The following is a 23,262-nucleotide window of genomic DNA, read 5'->3' as shown; positions in this document are numbered from 1 at the left end:
ACAAGACCATCTGGGTCTTACTAGCGTTAATTTCACTCGTCTGATACACACCGGTGATCGAAAAGAGGATGAACCATACATATTGGCATCAGAAGCTCATCCCATATACTATGTACATGAAGAAGTAGATCAAGAATGGAGTGTAGTGGTTCATGTAAAACCACGAGACTTGTATGATATGGGAGGAGAGAATGAAAAAGTTGAAGCTGCTTTTTCTCCACAGCCCGGGTTGACCATGCCAGCGGTAGGTGAAATCAGTGATTTACAGTTGACAATTGATGATGATATAGAAGACCCAATAAACGATGTTTCTAATAACATCGATGATGTGGCATAGTGGAAATATGGAAAATGTGTACACAAATTTATAGAGGATCTGTGTGTGTTTAATAAGTTTAACAGTGTTTATGATGTACGCAGTTTGCTTGTTACATTACTATCTGTATTTTCGTATTTGAATTAAGTTTTCATTTCTTGTTGGTTTTCATGAATACCACCAGTTTCTCATTTCTTCCAACGATTGTTGCTAGCAAAAGTCAGTTTCAAGTAATTGTTGTTGTCATCATTATTGTTGTTGTTCTTAATCTCCAATGAAAAAAATTATGATATTGAGTAAATTGCCTTGAATTACAATATTGTTATCATTGACCAATATAGTCAACATAAAATGGTGCTGTAACAGGAGAAATAAAAACGGAGGATTTCTCATCATGCTGTGCAGGCACAATATTCACTAACGAAATTGCTATGGCCTCTCCATTCTCTTCATTGGAACATGCAATTACGGTTGCTAGAGACATATAGTTTCGTAAGTTGACTATATTCAGCAGATTCTATTCAGCAGCGGTTTCTAAAACTCGCCGCTAAATATCCGCCGCTATCTGTCGATTTTTTTGTAGTGAGAGAAAAAATATAAAGTTCAGAATCTAAATGGAACAAACTACATAATTTAAACTGAGGAACTTTCTTATAACCAAATACTTGCGATTAATCTTGTATTTTACAATCTCTTTATATCCTTATTCTATTGCTATTATTCTAAACTTTATATTATTTTTAAACTTTATCATATCCTTACTCTTATAATATCACAGTATCTTTATACATTTATTCTTATACTATTATTCTAAAATTTGTTAAGCAACTAAGGATATTTTAAAACTCCATCCCATAATCTGTTAAAGATAAGTATAGCAGTGAAAGCCGTTCGTACGTTGGTTAGCCCAGTGAACACACCTGATGGTAAATCCTCTCTAAAGGTAATAAATTTATTGGTAAGCTAGGATAGTCCCGTAGTATAAGTCTTTATAAAGATAATGGCTCGAATTTTAAAATCTTTAGCTAAATTAAACAAAAGAATGAATAGTTAAGTAACAGTAAGGAGTAATGATAATAAAGCCTCAAATTCATCATTAGAATTACAACTAGTGAAATCAGAAGAAAAGTTTCATAATTAGTCTGTACCCCTTATAAGTAAAAACAAAGTCTATAAAAGACAAGCGTTTTGGGAACAAAAAGATAATAAAATACATATGTTAGAATATAGCTACCCAGGAACTAGTAATAACTATATTATAAACATCCTAGAAGAGGAGAAGCTAAAAAAATACCAATAAAAATGTTATAATTTTATTCATATAGGACTTATCCAAGTAGCCGCTAAGCTTAACTTTAGGCTAGGAATCAACATACCTGTTTTAATGATTTTACGAGATACAAGATTAAAACAATTTAGAGATTCGCTGAATGCTATACTAGAAAGTAATTGTCATGATGATCTAGTATTTTTTAATTGTTATCCAAACTTTTTCATGAGTCTTAAAAATGAATATACCTCTAAAACTCTTAAATTATATATTAAAGCCCCCAAAGACATTATTGATGAAATATATGATCCTTTTGAAGTAATTTATAAAATATATTACAAAATTATAAGGGTAAACTATAATTTTAGGGCTAGAAGAGAATCATCAAAAGAAGAAACTATTATTATTCATGCTATTTACGAAGATCTTTTTTTCAAACACCTAAAAAACTCCAACATAAAAAATTAATGAAGAATATCCCTGAAGAATGGATTTTCAAAGATATAGTAAAAGAATAAAAAAAATAGAAAACACGAAAATAAGAAAAATTATTAGAGAAGATCCAAACATTAGACTAAGAATGAATAGGTCACAATCAGTCAGAATATTGGACTACTAGAATAAAAAAGAAATTACTCCTAAGCACTCTATAGATAATTCCGTTATAAATGAAAAAGTTATAGGAATAAATAACAATATACCAAATATAGCAACTCCTTTATATGGGACAAAAAATAATTACTCACCAAATGTCTCTCAAATCTTAGGAGTTATAATAAAAGAGGAATCTTTTGACATTGATAAAAATTTGATTAGTAAAGATTTTAATGCACAATATAATACGGGATTAAAAAAATAGTATTTTACTAGATATTCTGAAAAAGAAACCATAGAAATAAGAAAATAATTTTATAATTACTTAATAAACATGCAAATCACTTAAACATGTACAAAATGAGAACAGAATCACTACAACAATATTCTATGGCTTAGTTACACTAAATCCAGGACAAAAAATCTAATTGCACCTCAAATCAGTCAAAACACACCGAAAGTACTAAGTGATTACTTGTCATAAACTCAGTTTAAAACATGCAAATCACTCAAACATGCATAAAATGATAACAAAATCACAACAACATTCTATAGTCTAATTACATCAAATTCAGGACTAAAAAAATCATTGCACCTCAAATTCAGTCAAAATGCACCAAAAGTGCTTATTATTGATTACTACAACAACACTCTATGGCTTTGTTACATCAATTCAGAAAAAATGCACCAAATCTTTTAACTGATTACTACGCACGAACTTAGTTCTAAAGATGCAAATCACTCAACCATGCAGAAAACATATTCAAATCCCTCTAACACATGCAATATAGGTTAAACGATACGAGAAACACTACAACAACATTCTTACACGACGTAACACAATTATCATAAAATGAAAACTATAATGAGAACAGTAATATCTACTTTATCTTGAGAACACAAAATGAATCTACTAAATAAACAAAAATATGACTATTTAGTGTTTGTGATTGAAATTACGAAAGAGAAAAGTGAGAAAAACACGGAGGATTAATTTTTGAGTACCTTGAATCATGTTTCGCTTTCTCTTTTTGTGTTTCTTGGTGAAGATTTTGAACGTAGTTTCAAGATTTTCTTGAGTTTTTCGCAAAGATTATGAGTGATTTTTAAGAGATTTTAAGCGTCGTTTAAAATTTGTTCGTTTCAGTTTTGATCGAAAAAGACAAAACGTTTTTCATATTAATGTTCGCAGTAGTGAACAGTTGTACGAGTGCGTGTTTTACACACTCTGTATTATGAAGTTGGTTTTTGTTGGACTTGACTTGAATGTCAAAAATACTTGTATGTATAGCATAAATGTTTACATTATAATAAAAATGTTACGCAAATGCCAAAAATCAATTATATATATATATATATATATATATATATATATATATATATATATATATATAGTATGTATTTTATATTTTAATATATATTTAAAAAAATATTAGAAAATCATCGGAATTTATTGATTTTAGTCATCACTTAGCTATCTACTCAATTCTTTTAATCTAGTTTTTTTATTCTAATAATCTAATAATATATTTTATCTCATAATTTTAAACATTAATAATTAACTGATTATCAAAAAAATAAATTCTAATAATCTTCTAACATTTTTTATATATTTATATTAATAATTAATTTAATAATGATTATTTTTTTGTGTGTATAAATCCAAAATTAACTACTAAAACAAAATTACTCTTACTATTTAGTTAGAAATTTTATAATTTTATTAACCTACTAAAATCCTATAGGCCCCACTAATAAAATCTTAAATATTATTAAATAATTATTTATTAGTTTAATTTATTAATTTTAAAAAGTAATTGAATTAAATTAAACTATAAAATTTATTTCTACTAAATAAAAATGTTACTACGAAAAATAATATATTATTTTTTTATTTTTTTAGTTTATTTATGAAAATTTCTGCCAAAGTTCAGTCACTAGGTCCGGTCTGGTTGGATTGGGCACTGGGAACTGTGTTATCTAGGGGTGTGCATGGTTCAACTCGATCCGAAGATTCGGTCCGGCTTCGAATATTTTAGAGGCTATTTTGGTGTAATTTTACCGGATCTAGGGCTGGATAAGGATATCAAAAATATATTCAGTCATTATTTCGGGTCGAGTCTGGGTCATGACTCAGGTCACTCGAAGGGTTCGGTGGCCTAGTCATCATACACAATTAATATTTTGTGTTATTACTTATTAGTGATGGATAATGGCTAGAATTTAAGTATTGTAAATCTTAATATTTTGTGTTATTAGTTATTATAAGATTATAAGTTAATATTTTATGTTTAAAATGCATAAGATTTTAGACTAATGCATAATAGTGTTATTTGTATTGATTTAAATATTTGGTGTTATTAGACAATATTAGTATTGATTATGATTATGCTTTAATTTTAGAGAAGAATTGGTTTTTGTTATATTTTTTTAAGTAAATTTTTCTATGTCAAATAATAGTTGGAGTCTTGAAAATTTGGATATTTTTACATGCTAGCTTATAAGAAGATATCAAAGTAATATAATGTTAATGACTCGGTTTTTATCCGATTTTTATCCAATATAATCGTGGCTCGAAAGTATATATAGGTTTTATCGGATCTAGAATCGGATTCGGGTCTAATAAATAAACTCGGTATATATTTCAGGTCGGGTCTGAATCACATCAAATCCGGTTTCACCCGACCCATGCACACCGTAGGGATCAGGCCACGCCACACAGTCGCACATCCCTGGCTCAGTGGGTCCCTGCATCGGTTCTTCACTTCTTCGTCGTGCTTCATTCCTTCTTCAGCCCAGTCAGCCACGGCCACCACCAAGCACCAGCCTCACGAGTCACCGCCACGAATCGCAGCTCTCAGCTTTCCTCGCAGCCTCGCACCAGTCACCACCACGATTCGCAGTCTATCGCCGCGCTCGTCACCCACCGTATCTCTCTGGTGCTCTCGTCTCTCAGACTCTCGCCTTGCTCACCTCCCTGCCAGAAGCTCGTTGCCGTCTTCGTTGACAGTTGCTGCCGCCGGTCACCAGCACGTCGTCGTTCAGTGTTGCCAGCAGCGGAGCAGCATTTCAGCTTCTGACTTTCGGGTAAACCACTAAAGCTTGATTTTAATTTTTAGAATTATTTATTTTAACTGAATATCATGCTTGAGCTCTGAATTCTGATTAGAAATATTGTTAGACACATTGATTTGTATGTTATGGTATTATTATGCTTGATTTTTCTAATATTTATTGGTTTGGTTGTTCTTTGTTCTTGTTTTGTTAACCTTTTAATTGTGTTTAGATAAATCCTAATGGGAGGAAGAGAGCTTATTAAAATGGTTTACAAGAAGCATATTAATATTTTCTCCCTTTTTTTGGATGAACTAATGGATAATTCATCCATCTCATGCTTTTATTTTGATGTAGACACATTTGTTACATAAATTTGATCCGGGTACTTGTTGAGTAACCTTTTCCATTGTGTCTGCCATAGTCTTCTGATCTCAAACACGATTTTCTTACTTTTGCTGGTATCTTTTGGATGCAAATTTCTATGATTAAGTTAGGTGTAAACTGACTTACATGCAGTTTTCACCATTAAGTTAATATAATCATTTTACATTTTACGGCCACCAAAGATTTGAAAGAGCTACCAACAAGGGTTATAGGTTCATTGAGTTAGGACATTCTTCTTTCTTCAATATGACTCAATTAGATTTGGATTGTTCTGTGCCTTCGAAAACTTGTTGTCTTATAATAAAAAAAATTAATAAATTTCTGAGTATTAGATTGGTACGCTTCTTAATTTTTTCTGTTCCTTTTTCTTTATTCTGTGGCCTGTTGCTTGAATTTTGGATTCTCGGGGTTTTGTGGGTATTGGTTGTTTGTTTGGTTGTTCCAATTTGGGGAATTTTTTTTGTCAGATGTAGATTGCTGAAACTTCAGTTGATTCTTTATGATTTTGTGGTGTGCTGAAATGTGCTGTGGCTTCTTGTTATGTGGGATAGAAACACAATTCCTCTTTAGAAGCCAATTTGAGTGAGCATTTGTTTTGAAAAGAGAACTTGTTTTGAAGACAATGAAAATTCATTCTAAGTCCGACTTAAGTTCCTCATATATTTGTAGATGCTTCAGAATTCTTCCTACAAATCCAATGTAGTCTTTTATGATGCTTTGGCCCTTAAAAATATGCACTCACTTGGTATCATTGGTGGGATTTAGTAACTTTGAGTTGGCATGTATTTTATTTATATAGTTTACATACACAAAAATCTTGAATAAATCTATTTGTGAAGCACATTGATGGCAACTCTATACTTTGCAATAGCAGATCTTTTTCTTGTTTTACTGTTATGTTCACAAAACACATAGGCTGCTATTTGACTCTGTTGCTAAATTAAAGTAGTATAGTACACTTAGTTTTCAAATTGCAGGTATTGCACGTTCTTGTGCTAATTTTGAATCTCTATTAAATTATTGGTAACTAGGTTGAACTTAAGAGTATTGTGCAGTGAAGAAATCTGATTGAGTTTAATTGAAAACGGTTTCTTACTTGTTATGAAACCAGTTTATAAGTTAAAACCAGTTATTTATAGTTAAACTGGTTATAAATTTTGAAACCAATTCACATTTTTTAAACTGGAAAATTATTTCTTAAACTGTTTCATAACCAGTTTGGTCATCTTAAACCAATTTGGTTTAATAACTTTAACCTGATTCCTGGTTAACCTTAAATCAGTTTTGGTTTTTCAAAAACCTTAGCCATGTACATCCCTCATATAGTGAGTTCTACTTTGTAGTTTGGCAAATCAAAATTGGGGGCTTTGCACAAAATGCAAAGTTCCTTGTTTAGTATCCTATTTCTGTTTGGTTTTTAATGGAATTTTTTGTTGCAACATTAATCAAGAAGACTTTTTAAGATAAATCCATCCACAGTAGAGCATACATTTTACTTTCAAAAGCCAAAATCCTGTACTGTGAGCATCTATATCCATAAGTAGAATGAGTTTGAAACAAGAATTCTAGGGTATGTAATTTTCTCTTTTTGGATACATAAAAAGTTTAGATAAGATAGGTATGCACTTTCATTTCTCTATCTTTTGGTGTTAAAAGAACGAAATTAGTGATTGTTGGTTGATGATTATTTGGTTAGTGAAGAATTCTGTGAAAGATGCTTTGTACTTGCATTGCTGCTTGAATAAATGATGTTGCCACTTGAGCTTGAAAATTTATGTAATTATAGATAATCAAAGGTTTTTGTTGCATTGCCGGGTCAATTGCTATATGTGTAGGAAACTTCTGTTGTTTCTGGTGTTGTGTGCAAATTCTTCCTTGAAGCCATTCTGATGACAAATCTTCCAGACTTCCTGTATTGATTGGTCTTGGTCGGGTGCTACAGTATTTGTTCGCCACATATTTAGCAAATGTGTAAATATTTATCCTGATAGTATTTTCACATCTTTACTTTGATGTGATCTAGTATCTTCCATTCTAAACCGAAAGTTCCAGATTTATCTAGGACATAAATTCTATCAAATACATTATATTTAGAATTTATCATTTTTTTAACAGTAAGGACTCAAGAAATTTAACTATCAACTTGTAAATTTTGTTTTCATTCACATCATCAGATGGCATCAGCATCAGAGAAGTATGCTGCATTTGAGGAGAAAGTGAGTCGAACAGTGTACTTTGATAACCTTTCACCACAGGTCACTGAATCTGTCTTGAGAACTGCTGTTGAGCAGTTTGCAACCGTTAAAAGTGTGAAGTTTATTCCCAATTACCTTGGACCAACCAATCTGCCACAGTGTGCATTGATAGAGTTGGATTCTTCCAAGAAGGTCAAGGAGGTTGTCTCCATGATAAGCCAGTATCCCTTCATGATGTCCGGGATGCCACGACCAGTAAGGGCTCGTCCTGCCGAGGCAGAAATGTTTGATGATCGGCCCGAAAAGCCGGACAGAAAGATCAAGTGCTGTTGGTTGGATCCAAGTGACCCGGATTTTGAGGTGGCGAAGGACCTGAAGCGTCTTACACGCAGACACGCTGTAGAAGCTGAATATGTTCACAAAGTAAGTTCACCTGCCGTTTTTTTTCTTTTATCAACTGTATCACAAGCATTATTATCCCCCCCCCCCCCCCCCCCCCACAAACATGTTTTAGGCTTTTGTTCTCTGTTAATCCCTTCTATTTATTGTTCATGTGCACAATATGTGGTTTGTTGATTTCATCTTTAGTATGTGTAGTTTACTCCCTTTGTGTGATTCTAGGCTGTTCTGATGTGATTTTGTGCATTTATGCTCTTTTCTTTTAGCTTCAACTACAAGAAGAAAAGAAGCTTGCCGAACAACAAGGGGAAACGCTTAATATGCATTACAAAAAGTTCAAATTAGTTGACAGCATTATGGCTGATGGAACTGCCAAGCATCTGGCAAAAAGATATAATCTGGGTGTTGCAGATGAATGAAGGCTTTTGGGCTTAACAGTTTATGTAAAGCCTCATGCTGCTAATTCTACCAAAGAAACAAGTCGTAAATGGTATTTATTATTTAACATGCTTTGATCCATATGTACGATGCCTTTTTATTTTGAAAAACGTGTTTATATGAAAATGTGTAAAAAATAGTGTTTTTTCAATTACTGAGACAATATTGAAATTGACAGCAGCTAGCACTAAATATGTAGTAACTATATCAAGATTTTGTAAAGTAAGAAAAAAGTAGAGTAATAATCTAATCACTATTAAATTAAGAATAAAGAATCGTTTTTGTCCCCAACGTTTTGAGTAAATTTTATTTGTGTTCCTAACGTTTAAATAGTCTTATTTGTATCCCTAACATTTGTAAAAATAATTCAATGTTATCCTACCATCAATTACTCATCATGAGCTTTAGTTGGAGTTTTGAAAATCTCTTCTTGAAGTTAGAATACAAATGTCCGGGATAGAGCCAATGATCCACTCCAAAAAAATAGCTAATCAAAAGTTGAAACTAATCTTTGCGACATTTACATAATTAACTTTTCTAGAGACATAGTTGAATCTAAACACAAATAGTAGGTACAATATTGAAATCGAACACATCTAAATGAGATATAATTGAGAATGAATACATCCAAGTGAAAATAATTGAAAAATATAATCTGATTTAGGATAATTGACAGCAAAATAACATTAAATCATTTTTATAAACGTTAGAGACATAAATAAAACTTATCCCAAATGTTAGGGACAAAAATGATACTTTACTCTTAAATTAAAATAGTAAAATTCACACATAATGTAATTATAAAATAACTAAATCTTTACTTTTTCATTTTACTAATTTTCCCACTTCAAGAGATTTTTTTTTCTATCCGGTTGTTTTAAAAATTATAACCATACTTTTAATATCAGAGAAAGGGAGACAGGATTAGGGGGGATCAAATAATGCAGTTCATGGATGAGTTTTAGGCACTTTTGAGGGCATTAACTTTTGGCAGATCACAATTGGTGAACAATATTCTATACAATCACATCAATTCTAGCATGAATCAGGAGACTGTTATGCCTGCACTAGAAAAAATTTTGTACATGATGAACAAGTCAAGATCAATTTTTTTTCCCCGGGATATCTCGTCGCATATTTATTTACAAAGGATTTTGATACCACTTGAACCCTCAAATAAATATACAAATCTATAGCCTCAAAGCATGATGGAATTCCTAGAAACTATGAAGGAGCCTCTCATTAAAAGACCGCCTATTTCCTTACCCTCTAGCACTTGAGCACTGTAACTGCTGCCATCCCGCATTTGCAACTACTATTTATATGCCGATGCTGCCATTATGAACAATGAAAACAAAATTGGTCGGTTCATACGGCACATCTTCGGCCAGCATTATGATTTTCGTCACAGCTTGCACATTAAGCAGCCAATCCTGCTATTTGTAACTTGTAAGTGATTTGCCAGAACACTATATTCAACCATCTTTATTGTTACCGGAAAGGCTTGGTATTTCATCAGGAAATCCTGTATCGAAATTTGTGTTTGATTTGCCAGAACGCTTTCTGGGTTTACGAGGCATGGCAGACACAAGAGGACCTACAGCTGGCTGTTGTAGCATGTCTATGGTATTTCTCTCTTCTGTTATTGCTTTACCAATTGCCAAGTTTTCAGAAGCAGGAGATTCACCAATTGCACCACTTTCAGTATTCGTCTTTGAGAGCATAGGATTATCTGATGAGGATGAATCTAAACTTAACCATGAAGAATTACTTTTTCCATCATATCCCTCTCTGGCGAAAGCCATGTTTAAAGTACTTGCATCATTGAGGAGACTATCATCAACTTGAGCATCAGAACCTGCCTGAAGATCACGTGGGTTTTCTATACAAGCTGTATGCTCGGCAACATTTTCTTCTGATGTAGGGACCTCCTATCAAAAAGGAGAATAAATAAATTGTTATCATGGGCGGAAATGAAGATTTCAAAATTTTCTTGAGAACATGAATTCACATCATCGAAGAAAACAAACTATTGTTGAATATTGGCGTGATAATTTTAAAAATAAATAAAAACATGGTACACGGGTTCTAGTTAACCAGAATAATAAGGTTGGATCATTATCCATCAAATGGGCATGAACAAAGTAGGACATGCCAGTCAAAACAAAAGAATTTTGGTCAAGGAGGGAGAGAAGATTGCACGTGTAACAAATAAATGATCTATTTATTTATAATTTAACCATTTGTAATGTAATTAAAAGAATAATGCTGAGTCTTTTGTCGATTAATTAATTGACCAATACATTTAGTTGTCATCGGAGTAAGAAGAGAGACAAAAAAAGGCAGAAAAATTGCAGCCAAACTTAGAAAGACTGAAAGACAAGATATAGCAGTCTAGAAATAGAATTATGGCATCACACATAAACCATTAGAAACTACAAGTTAAACTGAAAAGATGGTAGATGGACTAAATTACCTTATTTTGAACCTCAGGAGCTTGTTCAAATCCAGAACCATCCTCTCCTTCAGAATCAGCCATCTCCTCACATTCAAACTCTACATGTTCTTCAATATCCTCCTCAGAGTCACTTAGCTCTTCCTGCTCCATCACTATGCCAAGATGAGAATGATCACCAATATCATCTACATCGTATCTGGTGATGTTATCATTAGGAACAACCAAAGGAAGATCACTTGATGCAAGCTCACAACTGCCAGCAGAAGGATTTTTATCACCCTGCTGACCTTGTAGAAAACTATTCTCTTGAGGTGTCGTTGTTCCGCCAACTGCTAGAGTGATTTTAGACCCTAATGGATCATGTAAATTTTGCTGTCTACTTTTCACTGATTTCCCCCTTCCAGATACAGAACTTAGGTGCATCTCCAAGTCAAGTTCACTGGATTTGTCATTAGGACCAGAAGATCTATTGACTATAGCTGGCTCATCACTATTACCCAGTGACTCAGGCTGGCAAGCATCAAAATTGGTTGGTGATTGTGTATCATTAGATTTCTGCAGAAGTGGATGAAAATCAATGCTGCCTGACCTTAAAGTGGAATCCTTTGACTTTGTGGCCTTATTAGGATAATCAACTTGGCTCCGCTGCTGTGAACTATGGAAAAGGCAAAGATTTAGTTGTGGTTGACTACCCGAGAAGAAGTTGAAGGAACCAGAAGTTCCAGAACTAGGGTTCAATGGATAATAAGGCACATTGACATCTTCAGCTACTTGGAACAATAGTGGATGCATCTGGAGATCAGTACAAGTGCCATTTTCTACCACAATAGATCTCCCTTCCACAGTTCCAGATCTTTCTGGCTGAGAACTTGTGGCATTGTCCTTTAGCACAGGTCTTGCACCTTTAGCTTGATGAATGTTATTAAATTTCTCACCATGAGGAATTTGAGATACAGAACTATCTTTTCTACCAGCAGTGACACCACCACCCTCAGGAGGGTAAATCTTAGGTGTTCCACACTGGAACCCTTTAAAAGCAGTCTGAGAAACTACACGAACAGATGGAGGAAGATTTACAGGAGGCAAGTCTGGTGCTAATTTCACTAAGTGAGTGTGATTTACCTTCCGAGACCGATAAGGTCGACAATAGTAAGTGGAGCTAGATGTCACATCCAAACCTGGGATTTTAGGTTTAATTGTACTGGAAGCACCTTGTATTCCATTTCTTAAATCAGATGGAGGGTGAATAAACTGATGAAGGTTTGATGTAGATGGAAATGCAGGCCGATTACTATTATGATCTTGAGTTCCTTCTCCAGATGTAGAGGAAAAGCGTTCAGAATAAGTAAGAGATGTATCTGGCCTCCAATCTGCCAAAAATGCCTGATGCACATAAGGAACATCTGAATAATCCATGCAATTCTCTGAACCAGCAATTTCAGCATCACAATCCTGCAACAAATTCCAAATAAAGGCTATCAAATTTAATCCAAAACCCCTTGATAAGTTAGGAGCTCAAACTAAGGCATGGGCATATTAACAAACCATGCAGTGTTAGACTGTAGAGACAATTTTCACAAATGTCACACGACTAGGAAATGGATATACAGTGGTCCATTTGCAAGCAGAGCAACATCAATTGCTAATGATTCATGGTTTGTTATATTCTTTTGGCACATATGTATATGGTATTTACATCAGTCAAGATCATAAAGGTAAATTAAGACCTGTTTACTGGTCATAAGCCATGAAGGCAACTACCAAAATGCGACATGAAATTTGACTACGAAGAACAAAGACCAGACCAGAGATGAAATGCCAAAAGAGGCTTCTAAACTAAGACTAACCTCTTTATCAGATACGGCTTGCCAACTTTCCGCAGCAGCAGCTTTCAATTTTCTTCTTTTTGATTCATACAATCTTCGCTTCTCCCTTTTTGATGCATCTACCTTGTATGACTTTTGAGTTCCAAGAGCAATACGCCACTGGCGAGGAAGCAATGATGGATCTCTGTGTGGAACTATAAATTGCCACACCAACATCCAATCAAATTTATAATACTTAAGTCCCTGCATATTTGTGGTCATACATCAGCCGGTCGTAATGCAACAATCAGAATTTCCATATCGGAAGATACAGTAGAACAAGTTACCTCTTGAATGCGTGCTATCTCCTCCGCGGTCAAAGGAGAGGTCTTCATTCTTCGAACTGCCTGTTGTAAAGAAGCAACAGTTTAAAAGAGTTAAAAAGAAAAATTGATTAAACTACTATAGTCTGAGTCTCGTTCCATACATGCATAAAAATACAAAACTACTATATATTGTACATGATTCAATCCAGCTAGAACAAATGCCTTTTAATCCGTGATACTGTCTTATTTCTTTAAGGGATATACTTGTTTCCTCAGCATTCTTGTTTTATAAACAACACCTTTATTCGACAGTCTTTCAAAGCTAACTTCTTGTATATGAATTTTGAGTTTCACCCCTTCCAACAAGGATTATCAAGCAAAATCCCAGGGAAGAGATGCCTATGTGATTCAAATCTTAAATTACCTTTTAGTTTAGACTTAAAATAGAGAAAGTTTTAACTAAGTATATAAGCAGATCAAAAGGGGGAAAAATCCTTCCACTTATACACTAAGTTGGTTTTAAATTAACTTGGTGATACCAAATCCATTTCTGCTTCATGCAGATATTATATATACCACTACTACAAAAGATTCTCCTCCTCGTGTGTTTATATTTTGTTTGTCCTAAAACCTCAACATCCTCCTCTGATAGTTTTTACAATTCAACAAGCACAGGGAATTGACACAATTCCAGGCCTTAAGAACATGGAGGACAAAAATAATAAAATATTGACAATTCAATATCATCACTATGCCTCGTATACTTTTATTTCTAAATTTTATTCAATAACAAAGGGAACATCAGTGAAAGTTTATCATATAAAATTACATATATAGATTTACCTTTATTGGATTCTCTGGGGCTTTCGAAGAACAGCGATTTTTCTGCCTAACAAAAATCTGTAACCCAACCATTTGGTATCACATTAGAATATTGGATAGGGAACCAAACATGATCAGTATAATGAAATTGCTGAACAGTTCAGCAGAGTATTACATTTAAAAGACAAGTAAAAGGAAGTGTTGACATGATGACCCTTAGGTCTGAAGTTTCAACACAACATCACAATATTATGAGGGAAATAGAAGTATATCAAAGATATTACTTTCCCATCTAAGAATGTATAATTGTACATCGCCTGATCAGTGAGTACTATAGCCATCTCAAACCAACTTATCTGAAACTATAAACATAGCCTCATTGTGTTTACTAGCAAATAATATTATCCCATCCGCAAAAAACACTGGTTAAAATCAGCAGCAAACTGCCAAGGAGTACTTCAATTACTTTTCTCTTTAATTTTTATTCATTAGGAAAATCATATGCATATCTATAAGGAACCCAAACACTGGCATAATGTTTAGCCCATAATGCATTTATGCATCTAAGGTACAAAGCCATAAAATGACAATTCATAAGCAGATGTAAGCCTGCCCTGCCTTACCCACTTTTGTTTAGAGGATCTCCAATCAAGCTGGTCACAATTAGGTTAAATAAATTTAACCATAACTTCTATTGCAATCCATTAAGTTATAACTCATTACGAAAATGACAACTGAGATTCATGCATATTGGTTTCTTTCTTTTATTCAACAAGAGAATACTCAATTTGCAGAAATTAGCTTCAGGAAGAAAACAATAAGAATTTAATATATATATATGAACCACCAAAGATGCTATGTCCACTGTTTAATCACGAAACATGAACATGATAGAGAAAACAAAATGAAGACACAAACTTCCCCTCCAACAATCAAATTGCACACCATAAACACTTCGTTGAAAAACCCATCCTCCAATGGCAATCACCTGATGTTTAGACTTGCAGGGAAGAAAACGTTGTTGAATTGCTTTCCAATCTGTATTGTACTCCATTATCCCTAAGGCTAGTAGTCTGCAACAAAATCAAAAGGAGATGTACAATCCATAAGCTCATCATAAACAGTGAGAATAAATGTACTAAATTTATATTGAAAAAAAGAAAAAAGAAGACAATCAAAGTCCAGTATCAAAGGAAGATGGAACCATTCTGTAAAGCTACTGTAGAAATGAGTAAATAATCAACCAAAGGTTTTAATCTCCAAGAAATGAAACAACTTAAAAAGAGAGATATATAGTCAAACAGAGAATATCATCAATCCATTTCTAATCACACTGAGAACCGAGTAGATTACCACCTGTTCAGAAGCTAAATTATACATTGAAAGAAATGAATTTAATGATAGAAGAAAATATTATCGTCTAGAAATAGTAAAAGGGAACAATAACGTGTCCACATAGAGACAACATCAGAAAAAAAGCGACATCGGCAAACATGACAAGGTTTAGCATATGTCTCTAGGTAGGTTATAGGTGAAAGGAAAAGGTATAGCTTAAGACTATACATCCACAATACTAATCAACACATACAAACACTTGCAAAACTGAACAGAACAAAACAAAAAGTTCCATTCAAGAGTGATAAAGCTGGTTTGCAGAAAGAGGAAGCATTGGACTTACTCATCCTCTGAATCAGTAAAAAGTACCCTATTTACAACAGCTGCTGGGGGTGGCTTATGTGGGAATAGTGATGGATTGAGCAAGGGAACAAATCTTTGAGCTAACTTTGCAACTTCCTTTGGTACCAAAGCAATTGACTGCTTCTTAGTACTTTCAACAAGCATGGCAGCCAAAGTTTTCTTAGGTTGCTGTTGTCCAGGTGAAGGTGAGATTGTATTAACTGCTCCATTCGTGGTGCCACTTGAAACTGCACTGTTAGCTTCAGCAGATGGTGAAGAAAAAGGAAAGAGAGGCTCCTTCGCAACATGTGAATCACAACCAGATTCAATGTATCTCTTTCGAAATTCTTGGGCAGCTGTAAAAGGAATTTCAAACCAATGCCTGAGTACGTAAAAGTCAAGTATGAGCTAGCATAAAACGGAAAAAGATGAAGCAAACTTGAATCTTCAATCGGGCTTACCAGAATCAATGTCTTCGACATATCTTCCTACCAAACTAAGTGGAGAAACATCCAAAATAGATTGTACGGGGCCTCTAACACAAGGGACCCATAAGGAACCCTCAGAATACCTTTGATTGGATTGAGGAAAGCATAAACTCTGTCCTTCTTGTGTAGAAGCAGATTCTATGTTGCTCGGGCATTGCAGATGTTTGGAGATTCCATTGGTCACCGAAGTGCAGGCATAAGACGGGGTAAAGCAAATACTAGGATATGGCGTCCTTCTCACAGATAAAGCTTCATCTCGCTTGTGAAGCATCTCAGAAAGCAACCCTTGAACCTGAGAAGCAATCTGTTTTTGGGAAGGCTCAAGAACTGACAGAGAAAATACCTGAATAAGAAGTTGTACATGCTCATGGATCAAACAATGCAACTGACCAATCTGCTGGGTAGTGAACCCATTCACAAGACCACTTCCTGGAGCACAAGCATGAAAACTTGAAGTAGCCTCGGGCATCAAACCTTTCCCAGAAGCCAGAGGTGCATTCAAGCAATTCGGCAAAATTGGGCGCAGGGGCCTCTTGCCCCGTCCCAATGTTTTCTTCTCACATTGGGTAGAGACCTTCTGACGCTTATTTTGCCTAGTCTCTGGTCGTCGTCCAGCTCCATCTTGCTCTTTTCCAGCATTCACTGATGCATTCTCATCAACATCACTCTCCAGTAATTCTTCAAGCTCTATCTCAAAGTCTGCATCGTTATCCTCATCTTCATCATCAAGATTTTCATTTTCATGAGACGAAAGAGCATCGGCATCTCCACCTTGTAACACAGCTGCAAGGAATTTTTTATACTCTTCTTCATCATTAGCATTTTGAAGGTCATCGTCATCATCAGTCTCTTGAAGAAACGTCTCAAGCTCGTCAAGAGTGAAACTTGCAAGTGAATAACGGGCTCGGGTGCGCATACAGATAGCATCCTCGCTATCTATATCTATTATTGGAGTCAAGGATTTTGCAATGTTACTTAGTTCTCCTATTGTAGGATCGTTGCAATCAGTTGCACACATCAAGTTATTGTGCTTCCCTTGATTCATCTCAGATTGAGAGATCAAAGCTGATGACTGCAAAAGAATGCCCTCAGCATGCTCAGAATCAACAGCAGCACAAACTTGCTCCATTTTAGTGGTTAGCTTTGATTTCGACTTTGTGCCCACAGATTGCTCACTAGTGACAACATTATCATCCAAAGCATCAACCTCAGAGCTCAAACTCGAAGATGCTTCTTGTGAAGGGGTTTCCTTTAGAAAAGGATTAAAATCCACATCTTCGTCTTCTTCCTCCATGTCTTCCTCCTCTTCTTTATCCTCCTCTTGAGGTTTCAAATTGCTTGCACTCTGGTTATTGCCAGAGTCAGATTTCGTGGACTGCACGCTCGAGCAGGAAAGCATTTTATACAAGCAATACCACTAAAGTTTATTGTTGATAACCTCAAAGGCATTCAGAAGTATGTCTATGAGACAGTATCCAAAACAGGAAAGTTGAAATCACTAGAGAACCTGAAGAAAGCAGAAAGCAGTGGTAAATAACGAAGCTCAAAAAGTAACCATCTTTCATCTCCCAACAAATCACATATAAGATTAACATTGCAATTCAAGTTGCTCCCCGTTCAAATACTACAGGGCGTTTGGAAACCCCAGGAATTCAATTCCATAAACGAGTTCCCTAATTTGGAATCAACATAAGACAAGGAATTGAAATCACATGATGATTCAATTGTACTTAAACTATGGAATTTAAATCAGAGTCAAAATTTTAATACACACCTTCGTCTACAGCAGTCGAGTGGTTTCGGTGATCTCAAGTGTGCTGCATATCAAAATAGAGGGAATGAGACGCACCCGCCGAAAGAAGAAGAAAAATGAGAGTGAAAGGGGGTTAGAGACAAAACGACAACGAAGAAGGAAACCAAGTAGTGCAGTTCTTTCGGAACCAGAAATCCAAGCCCTCTTTTTTTAAAATCGTGAAACCCCTTCTTTTCTTTCTTTTCGCATTAAGCACACTTGTTTGTTTCGGGTATATTTTCTTTTACAACCCTGCTACAGGAAACATTTGAAGGTGAAACCGTGCAGCGGTGATGTGAAATTAATAACCGAGAGCTGTTAAATAATTTGATTAAATTTTTATTTAACGATTCTTAAGTATTAATTTTACGTGAAGTAACTTCACTTGAGTTTTTACCATAGTTATATAAAAATATATTATGATTAATTTTGATAATTAATTTTAATTTTTTTATATAAATAATATTTTTATTTCTTAAAACTATTTTTACTGAATAAGATAAAAAAGTTCATTTAAAATGATTTATTTTAATAATGGGTTATGTCTACTCAGTACTCATGTGATTTAAAATTTTATTTACTTAATTTGATCCATCAATATAATATTCGTGATTTAATTAAAATTTTTCTTTTTACAAAACTTTTAAAATTTTATTCCTAATATAATAATAAATTATTAAAATAATATTAAAAATTTATATTATTGACAAAAATAACACAATAAATAATAATGATAAATAAGTCCAAAAAAATAAAAAATACAACCAAATAAATTAAATATTAAATATATATTAAAAAAATTTAGATACAGATTTTAATGTAAATTTTTATAAATATTATTAAAAAATAAGATCTTTTTATTTATAAAATTTGATAATTTTATATTAACTTATTTTTTTTTAATTTCATTGTGAATGATCAAATTTTTTGAAAAAAAAAATCTAAAAATTAAATTTTATTTTAAAATTTTTATGTATTTTTAAATATTAATTCAAATATTACTCAAAATTTTGGATCAAGTGGATAAACTGATTATTTTTGTCATATTTTTAAATTATTTATAGAATAATTTTTCAAAAATTATGAATATTTTAAATACTAAATTAATAGCTAATTCTTTTAAAATATTTTAGAAATTTTCGTATCTTTTTAAAATAACAATAAAACCCCATTTACCTAATAAAATATAAATTGTAAACTAAAAGTTTCTTATAAATTAATTACTCAATTTTTCCTACAATAATTTAAATGTTCTACCCAAATACAAATTTTTGAACCCACTTTAGGCCAAAACAATTAATTAGCAATATATTTGAATGAATTAGGTCCCCAACCCCGATCCAATGCTTTGCAATCATGCACAATGTATTAATGGTAGCAATAGCATTGTCCTCTTTTGTCTCAGGACACGTCATGTTATTGAGATGCTTCTTTCCTCTTTCATCATCTATTCACTATTCAATTGTCCCCTTCTTCCATTTCGACCAAAAACCGATTCCTTCCAATTCCATCATCGTTAATCATCTCTGCATAACTAACACACACTCTTCTTCTTCTTCTTCTTCTTCTTCCTCCTCCTCCTCCTCTTTCTCTGGAATCAATCAAAAGTAAGAGAGTGTTTTTATTTTGAATTAATTAAATTAATGACGACAAGCACACAAGCCTATGGTGAACCCTGGTATTGGGACAACCGCTACTCCAACGAACCTGGACCCTTCGATTGGTACCAAAAATACCTAACTTTGGCCCCAATCATCAACCTCTATGTCCCTCGCCACCACTCCACCCTCGTTGTTGGTTGCGGCAACTCAGGCATGTTCTTCTTTAGATCTCATACCTCTCATTTGTTTCGATTCAATCAAAATGTCATTTTTATTATTGTTTGGAGGTGTTGTTGGTTTGCAGCTTTCAGTGAAGGCATGGTTGATGATGGTTACAGTGATGTTGTTAACGTTGATATATCTTCTGTGGTGATTGAAGCTATGCAGAACAAATACAAGGATCGTCCACACTTGAAATGTATTATCCTTCTCTCGCTATGATTGATTGCTTTGATATTTGATATATTATGGTTATGGTTTTTATTTTGGATAAATAATCAGGTGAATTATTCTTAATAATTTGCGCAGATATGAAAATGGATGTGAGAGACATGAGTGCTTTTGAATCAGAGTCTTTTGGTGCAGTTATTGACAAAGGTAATGTTACCCTTTTTTTTTTTTTTTGCATGCTCCGACTCCTTTCAATTTTATTGTAATTGAAAATGAATCAGGTTGCTGATGCTTTTTTTTTTTTTTTGGGTTGTTCAGGGACTCTTGACTCTATCTTGGTGAGTGATGATGCTCATTGAAATGCACATGTGTTAGTTAGGTCTCATCTAGTGATAATGTTAAGTAGACAATAACTAAAGTTACCTTAATTAATTCATCATTTATAATTTTTATGTATGTAACATTCATAATTACACACTTATTGTATTTAATATTATTTAATTATTCTAACAGTAATTAAGAAATACAAAATAAGATAAACAATAATTAAAAAATACAAAACAAAGTAATTTTGAGCTGATTTTTTATTGTCTCCCAAATATTTTTGATGGTTTATCTGCCATCTCAAATATAGAAACGCAAACTTGTTTAGAGAAAGAGATATACAGAAAAGGCAAATGTTTCTCTCTTGGAACAAGACATGCCAAATTTTCTTCCTCCTTAAAAGTTGGGGATAACGATAGAGATACAACCTTTTTTGTTTTTTTGTTTTTGTTTTTGTGTCTTGCTATCTATTTTTTTTAGAATTAGAACACTTACTAAATGCAGCATTAGAGTTATGATATGCTTCTTGCATATTTTTGTTTGCAGTGTGGGAATAATTCAAGACAAAATGCTACGAAGATGCTTGGGGAAGTGTGGAGGTATAATGAAACCATGAACAAAAGTCTATAGTTCTTTGCAACTTTTGCATTATTTTTAGTATTTTTTTATTCTTGATCTGTTCACCATTATTGAAGCAGTTGATGACACACTATAGGGTCCTCAAGGAAAAAGGAGTTTATGTTCTGGTAAACGCCACCTCTTTCTGTTAATATCAATCTGCGTCAGATTTGCAACAGATGAAATCTGTCTTGGCATTGGCATTGACTCCTTGTAAAAATTGCAGGTAACATATGGCGCTCCACTATATCGCCTACGATTGTTAAGGGAATCATGCTCATGGACTATAAAACTCCATGTAATAGGTTGGTTTAAATTCTAATGTCCATATCGTTTTCTATTCCTTGTTATATGAACCTATCACAATATTGTTCTATATCTGTGTCCCTAGGCTTCTAGTTTTCCCTATTTCACAGTTTTATCATTTACCTTTGGTAATTTAGAGTTTCCTGAATGATACTTCCAGATACATTAATCCAAGGAAGTGCCAAAAAGTGTGATAAATAAAAAGGCAACAATGGGAATAACTTATAAGTTGCATTAAACCTGATCTGCATATAAGCAATCGTTGCAAATTACTGAGGAAATACTTACTCTCTTACTCTTGATATGTTGTAACTTGTAGCAAATGTTTTCCCCTTAAAAAGGCATGCTATTTATATTTTATGTAATGAATCGCTAATTTGCTACTATTTGATTAAGTATGTAAATGTATTTTTAGCCTCGTGCATCGAGATTTGGAGAATGACGATTAACTAAACCTGTGTCAATGACGGCTGTCACTATATATGCAGAGAAACTTGCATCGGAAGAGAAATCTGAACCAATATGGGAGCTAACCAAACCTGTTCCACTCAATAATGATGGAAGCTCTGTGGAGGAGGCGCTGGGACGGAATCTCGATGTCCATTATATTTATATTTGCATTAAGGTAATCAAATGATCTGACATAGTTACTCTCTTATGTTCTTTGGCGGTTTGGCCTATATTGAATGTTGTATACAACTTCTTTTTGAAGGATTAGGTGCATTTGTTTAATTGTTTCGGCTTTTGGGAAAAAAATATTTTACATCTCAGACCTTTTATATAATTGGGAAAGCTTAATGATTTTTCGGAAATGAAAGGCTTTTGTTTCAGCTTAGCTGAAAACAAATTACTATTTTGAAAATTTGTCCAAATAAATGTTCAACTTTTTTTTGTTGGGGTGTTTTTGTTTTATTTTTGGGGGGCCGGGGGGAGATAAAACAAGCACACCTTAATCTCCATGATTGAAAAACATACTGAGCGAGATTGAGTTTAACTTGTGTTTTTCGTCGTTCCATTTGGACTAATCAATTTTAATGTTTCTTTCTGCCAGGAAAAATCTGTAAACTCAAGCACCTAAGCATGAATGGGCAGTTTAGTGAGGAAGGCATTATCATCACTCGACAAACATGTTTTAGGACTCTTTTAAATGTAGTTGATACCATAATTTGTAATGTTAGATAACATGCTTTTCTTTGCAACAATATATTACCATGATTTTCTTCATGTCTGCTGAAACTGTGATACCATAGGAGCAGCATAATTTCTAAATTTTAGTTTGATTGATTTCATGAATTGTCCATTAATTGAACTATACATCATGCAGTCTTCGGGACTTTTTTTTTCTTTTTTTAAAAGAAAAGAATAACTAGCATTTGACATTGTTGTGATGCTGCTATCTCTGCATTGAGGTTTTCAGGATAAATTAGCAATTCTCAAGCTATTAGACGCAAAATTTAAATGTAGCTTTAGTTTGTGAGGTATTATGGAAAAAAAAAATAGTCTTGAGGTTTTAGACTTTTAGGATCAATTAGTGTAAATATATGAATCATAAAAATGATTCACGTCTCACAACTCTTAATATTTGATTAAGCAAAAAATAAAAAGAAAATGTAAAAGAACCAAATTAAGGATTCATTTGGCAAGTTTTAAAAGTTATTTTTTTGAGCTTTTAACTTATAAAAAAGAATAGTATTAATATTTGGTGTAATTTTTAAAATTAAATTGTAGTTTTTTAAAAAATTATTCAAATATTTATAGAAAAGTTAAAAAAATGATTCTCTTATAATAAAAATATTTTTATCATATTTTTTTAAAATAAGTATTTTTAAAATTACAAAATTAAATACAAAATAATTTATTTATAAATTATTTTTAATATAAATATTTATTATTTAAATTATTATTTTAAAAAAAATTTAATTAAGCTATTTAACCAAACTGAGTCTAATTAAATTTAAATAGCAAGTTTAGATCTACTAATGTGAGAAATTTTGTATAGTGA

At 33.2% G+C, this 23,262-nt stretch overlaps 3 protein-coding genes across 5 annotated transcripts; 2 read left to right on the top strand and 1 right to left on the bottom strand.

Moving 5' to 3' along the window:
- The first annotated feature begins 4,794 nt into the window (after positions 1 to 4,794).
- On the top strand, positions 4,795 to 8,845 carry LOC112741817 (ASI1-immunoprecipitated protein 1). Of its 2 annotated transcripts, none has more exons than XM_025790932.3 (3): positions 4,795 to 5,267; positions 7,796 to 8,239; positions 8,482 to 8,845. In XM_025790932.3, the coding sequence occupies exons 1-3, from the start codon at positions 4,869 to 4,871 to the stop codon at positions 8,632 to 8,634; spliced, it is 996 nt and encodes a 331-aa protein (XP_025646717.1). In that variant the 5' UTR covers positions 4,795 to 4,868; the 3' UTR covers positions 8,635 to 8,845. The 2 variants fall into 2 exon arrangements, with proteins under 2 accessions (XP_025646717.1, XP_072070027.1); XM_072213926.1 differs by having other exon boundaries at positions 4,796 to 5,267; positions 7,457 to 8,239.
- Positions 8,846 to 9,622: 777 nt separating this feature from the next.
- Positions 9,623 to 18,297, bottom strand: LOC112741815 (uncharacterized). Of its 2 annotated transcripts, none has more exons than XM_025790928.3 (9): positions 18,004 to 18,297; positions 16,203 to 17,736; positions 15,743 to 16,097; positions 15,053 to 15,137; positions 14,086 to 14,142; positions 13,264 to 13,323; positions 12,959 to 13,180; positions 11,130 to 12,563; positions 9,623 to 10,584 (listed from the first exon to the last, which is right to left on the bottom strand). In XM_025790928.3, exons 2-9 carry the CDS (start codon positions 17,626 to 17,628, stop codon positions 10,129 to 10,131), a joined length of 4,095 nt encoding a protein of 1,364 aa, XP_025646713.1. In that variant the 5' UTR covers positions 17,629 to 17,736; positions 18,004 to 18,297; the 3' UTR covers positions 9,623 to 10,128. The 2 variants fall into 2 exon arrangements, with proteins under 2 accessions (XP_025646713.1, XP_072070026.1); XM_072213925.1 differs by having other exon boundaries at positions 16,203 to 17,902; positions 18,004 to 18,229.
- A 1,061-nt stretch (positions 18,298 to 19,358) lies between these two features.
- LOC112741816 (uncharacterized) lies at positions 19,359 to 22,549 on the top strand. The gene is made up of 9 exons (XM_025790930.3): positions 19,359 to 19,833; positions 19,927 to 20,040; positions 20,151 to 20,219; positions 20,331 to 20,350; positions 20,883 to 20,935; positions 21,052 to 21,082; positions 21,181 to 21,259; positions 21,749 to 21,885; positions 22,312 to 22,549. Exons 1-9 carry the CDS (start codon positions 19,665 to 19,667, stop codon positions 22,336 to 22,338), a joined length of 699 nt encoding a protein of 232 aa, XP_025646715.1. The 5' UTR covers positions 19,359 to 19,664; the 3' UTR covers positions 22,339 to 22,549.
- Positions 22,550 to 23,262: the final 713 nt, after the last annotated feature.

The sequence above is a fragment of the Arachis hypogaea genome, chromosome 14 (assembly GCF_003086295.3).
Source record: "Arachis hypogaea cultivar Tifrunner chromosome 14, arahy.Tifrunner.gnm2.J5K5, whole genome shotgun sequence".
NCBI classification, from domain to species: domain Eukaryota; kingdom Viridiplantae; phylum Streptophyta; class Magnoliopsida; order Fabales; family Fabaceae; genus Arachis; species Arachis hypogaea.
The sequence above is the reverse complement of the archived record's forward strand: the minus strand, read 5'-3'. Positions and strand labels throughout refer to the sequence as shown.

Coding starts and splice junctions, on each gene's coding strand:
- LOC112741817 (XM_025790932.3), top strand. CDS start 4,869: ATGCACACCGTAGGGATCAGGCCACGCCACACAGTCGCACATCCCTGG. Junction 5,268..7,795: donor TTTCAGCTTCTGACTTTCGG/GTAAACCACTAA, acceptor TCACATCATCAG/ATGGCATCAGCATCAGAGAA. Junction 8,240..8,481: donor AAGCTGAATATGTTCACAAA/GTAAGTTCACCT, acceptor CTTTTCTTTTAG/CTTCAACTACAAGAAGAAAA.
- LOC112741815 (XM_025790928.3), bottom strand. CDS start 17,628: ATGCTTTCCTGCTCGAGCGTGCAGTCCACGAAATCTGACTCTGGCAAT. Junction 14,143..15,052: donor CCTGCAAGTCTAAACATCAG/GTGATTGCCATT, acceptor GTTGGGTTACAG/ATTTTTGTTAGGCAGAAAAA. Junction 13,181..13,263: donor AGATAGCACGCATTCAAGAG/GTAACTTGTTCT, acceptor ACAAATATGCAG/GGACTTAAGTATTATAAATT.
- LOC112741816 (XM_025790930.3), top strand. CDS start 19,665: ATGACGACAAGCACACAAGCCTATGGTGAACCCTGGTATTGGGACAAC. Junction 19,834..19,926: donor TGTTGGTTGCGGCAACTCAG/GCATGTTCTTCT, acceptor GTTGGTTTGCAG/CTTTCAGTGAAGGCATGGTT. Junction 21,083..21,180: donor AAAAAGGAGTTTATGTTCTG/GTAAACGCCACC, acceptor TAAAAATTGCAG/GTAACATATGGCGCTCCACT.